At 35.4% G+C, this 2,869-nt stretch overlaps 1 protein-coding gene across 1 annotated transcript; it reads right to left on the bottom strand.

Moving 5' to 3' along the window:
* Positions 1-496: 496 nt before the first annotated feature.
* LOC138308449 (uncharacterized) lies at positions 497-2,470 on the bottom strand. The gene is made up of 3 exons (XM_069249432.1): positions 2,322-2,470; positions 1,755-1,917; positions 497-893 (listed from the first exon to the last, which is right to left on the bottom strand). The coding sequence occupies exons 1-3, from the start codon at positions 2,379-2,381 to the stop codon at positions 796-798; spliced, it is 321 nt and encodes a 106-aa protein (XP_069105533.1). The 5' UTR covers positions 2,382-2,470; the 3' UTR covers positions 497-795.
* Between the last annotated feature and the right edge of the window lie 399 nt (positions 2,471-2,869).

Genomic DNA, 2,869 nt, shown 5'->3' with positions numbered 1-2,869 from the left:
ATATGATGGAAAATTTTCCAATGCCATCAGATCTATTTGCATGTTTGTCAAAACAGAACAAATGAACATTTTTAATAAATACATGAACATTTAAAATTTTTCTGATCTCATGGCAGTGGAAACTTGAACTTACCTTATCCTGCCTATCATTTCAAGTAACAAAAAATCAGGATTGATAAGACATTCTTCACAACAAAACCTATCATCCAAACCACATCATACATAAAATTAGAGGATCAGAGTGTTTTCATGCCATGTCAGACAACAGTTAACTCTTTTCCTAAGATGTTGGGACAAACCCAATTTACAAGTTTTACAGAACTGTTTATAGGGTGGGTCCCAACACTGAAGGGAAAGGGTTTGCCTCTTGACTGACATGGCATTAAACAACTGTTTTGTTACCTGAAGAAAACATTGTAAAGCTATCTTAAGAGTCAATGCAGCTGCTTATGAAAAAGAGGTTCATTGAAAAATATTTGCTTCAACACGCGGCACATCTTTGTTTATCAACAATCAAACACATGCAAAAATTCACTGCTGATCAGCAGTCAAAATATTTACTGATCAATAGTTTCTCTGAGGATTTGTACATTTGAAATGATATTCAAGCAATTTCCTGTAAAAACTGCAAATTATTCATTTATATAGATTCAGGTAACAAAAAGTTTTGTTTAATGATGATAGTATGTAAACATTTTGTATATTTACATAATACTTTAAGGCTTTATAAATCAATTATTAGATCATGAAAACTCTTCCTATTTTCTTCATCATAATTTTGACATTTCCTTTCTGTTATACACAAACATACTTATACTTACATAGATGCTGATGGGCGATCTCGTACTGGTCCAAGCAATCAACCAGCTCACGGTCATCTGTGCTCGGAATGTCTTTTAAAGTAAAAAAAAAAATAAATAAAAATAAAAAATAACAAATGATGCATTTAATACATTATATTTTTAGACCCATCATTATAAAGGTGTCTTTTTCAAATTTCATAAACTTAATGATTCATAAAGCAATGTTCAGTATCTTCTGTAACTAGAAATTCATCATAATTAGTTATATACATGTTTTACAATGGTGATACAAAAAGATATTGGGTCAACGATAAAAACATAGCAGTCTAGAATCTATTTGGTAATCAAGATAGCAGATATCGCGAAATTTGAGGGTCTGACAGACATGTCCGTCAAAATTTGACTCAGACTGCCTATTTTAATATCCGGTCCGGACCGACCGTCTGGTAGAAATGAGGTCGGTAGCAATGGCGTCTCTTAAGTATAATGCGGGTGCCGAACCTCGCAAAAATGTAAACTGCATAAAATAATCATGAAAACAGCTGCCTGGATACTAATAGCAGGAAGTTATGTTTAATTCCAAAATTCACATTAATGTTCGGCCCGGCTAACTCGCAGTCCTTGCCAGTCCGAAAGTCCGGCCATTTTTTTAACTTTCACAATGTCTGAGATAGGACATGATGTGAAATGATGGGATATTGTCATTACAGGCAAAACCTCGTCCATTACAACATTTTTCAAAGACCCTATATATTTCTGTATCTCATCACCCCTGTAAAACACTGATATGGCTTCCCAATGGTCATGTGGCCTATACAAAATCAGGTTTGCCTCACTTTAAACGTAATTGTCATTTTCATTTATGGTTTACTTATCGATTAATCAAGTAGATTTGATGTAAGTGATAATTCATTTATCATATGCTTACATATATACAAGTCAGCTACTTACTTGGTTCAACCCGTGGTGGAGATGACCACCTCCTAAGTAGCCTCTGGTGAGCACCCGGAGGCTTCCTCAGTAGCTGGCTAACCTGGCTTGGAGTAAGCCGTCCCCGTTCACTTGACTTTTTTTTCACCAGCTCTCGCCCGTCGTCAAACATCAGTATGTAGTCCTGAAAACGAAATCAGTTCCAAATGCATACAAACGTAAACATAACTTTATTGAGGTTTTCAAAAGACGTTACTTTGATTATACTATTGGAATAACATAATAGCATTTACTTTATGTAAGTGAGCTACCACAAATATCATACCAGACATTACAGTTATCTCCCTTGTGGAGAGGTATCCCCTCAACGAAACTCGCATAATTTTTTTCTGGGAAGTAGAATGTTATGCTCACAAATGCATGATTTCACAATTAATACCTATCCGCAAAGGTAGATAACTCTGTATTATGCATACAGAATACTAACAACAGAAAGCTATGAATCTTAATTTAAGCTCAATACAATGTATCATGCAAATTGCCTTAGTGTTGTGGCATAAACATTTAATGTGAACCTGATTTATTTACCTTGAAAGCAGTTTTGATTGACCGTGTTGGGATTCCAGCCTGTTCCTGCTCCTCCTTCATGATCTCCCCAACAAACCAACCAACATATCCTGGTACATTCTCTGCCAGCCACCGGAACCTACGCCCCCTGTACTTTCCACTCTGCAGAGCATATTTACCTGCCAAATAATCATTATCAAATAAGCACTGAATTTGGTTACATTCTGGTAAGATGAATCAAAAGAAAACAAATCATCACATATAACTGGTCTGTTCAGCAATGTGTTGAATATTGTGCGACACATGATTAATCAATTTAACAGTAATAAACGCGAAATTCATTTTGTCACAGGAAATAGACAGGCCTTGGGAAACCAGAAACTTGCTATATAATCCCTAAACTGCATACTTTAGCTGTTTGATAATATACATACAGTATAACTTGTCTAAACCAAACCCTGTATAAACCGGAAACTTGTCTATACCGATTAATGTGTTTGGTCCCCGCAAATTTCTTAATAAACTATAGTACCCAAAACCTGCATAATCCGGAACCTGTCTTCTCTGAA

The sequence above is a fragment of the Argopecten irradians genome, chromosome 15 (genome assembly GCF_041381155.1).
Source record: "Argopecten irradians isolate NY chromosome 15, Ai_NY, whole genome shotgun sequence".
Taxonomy (NCBI): domain Eukaryota; kingdom Metazoa; phylum Mollusca; class Bivalvia; order Pectinida; family Pectinidae; genus Argopecten; species Argopecten irradians.
Note: the sequence above shows the minus strand (reverse complement) of the source record. Positions and strands in the feature narration are given on the sequence as shown.

Coding starts and splice junctions, on each gene's coding strand:
- LOC138308449 (XM_069249432.1), bottom strand. CDS start 2,381: ATGAAGGAGGAGCAGGAACAGGCTGGAATCCCAACACGGTCAATCAAA. Junction 1,918..2,321: donor CAATCAAAACTGCTTTCAAG/GTAAATAAATCA, acceptor TTTCGTTTTCAG/GACTACATACTGATGTTTGA. Junction 894..1,754: donor TCCACCACGGGTTGAACCAA/GTAAGTAGCTGA, acceptor TTACTTTAAAAG/ACATTCCGAGCACAGATGAC.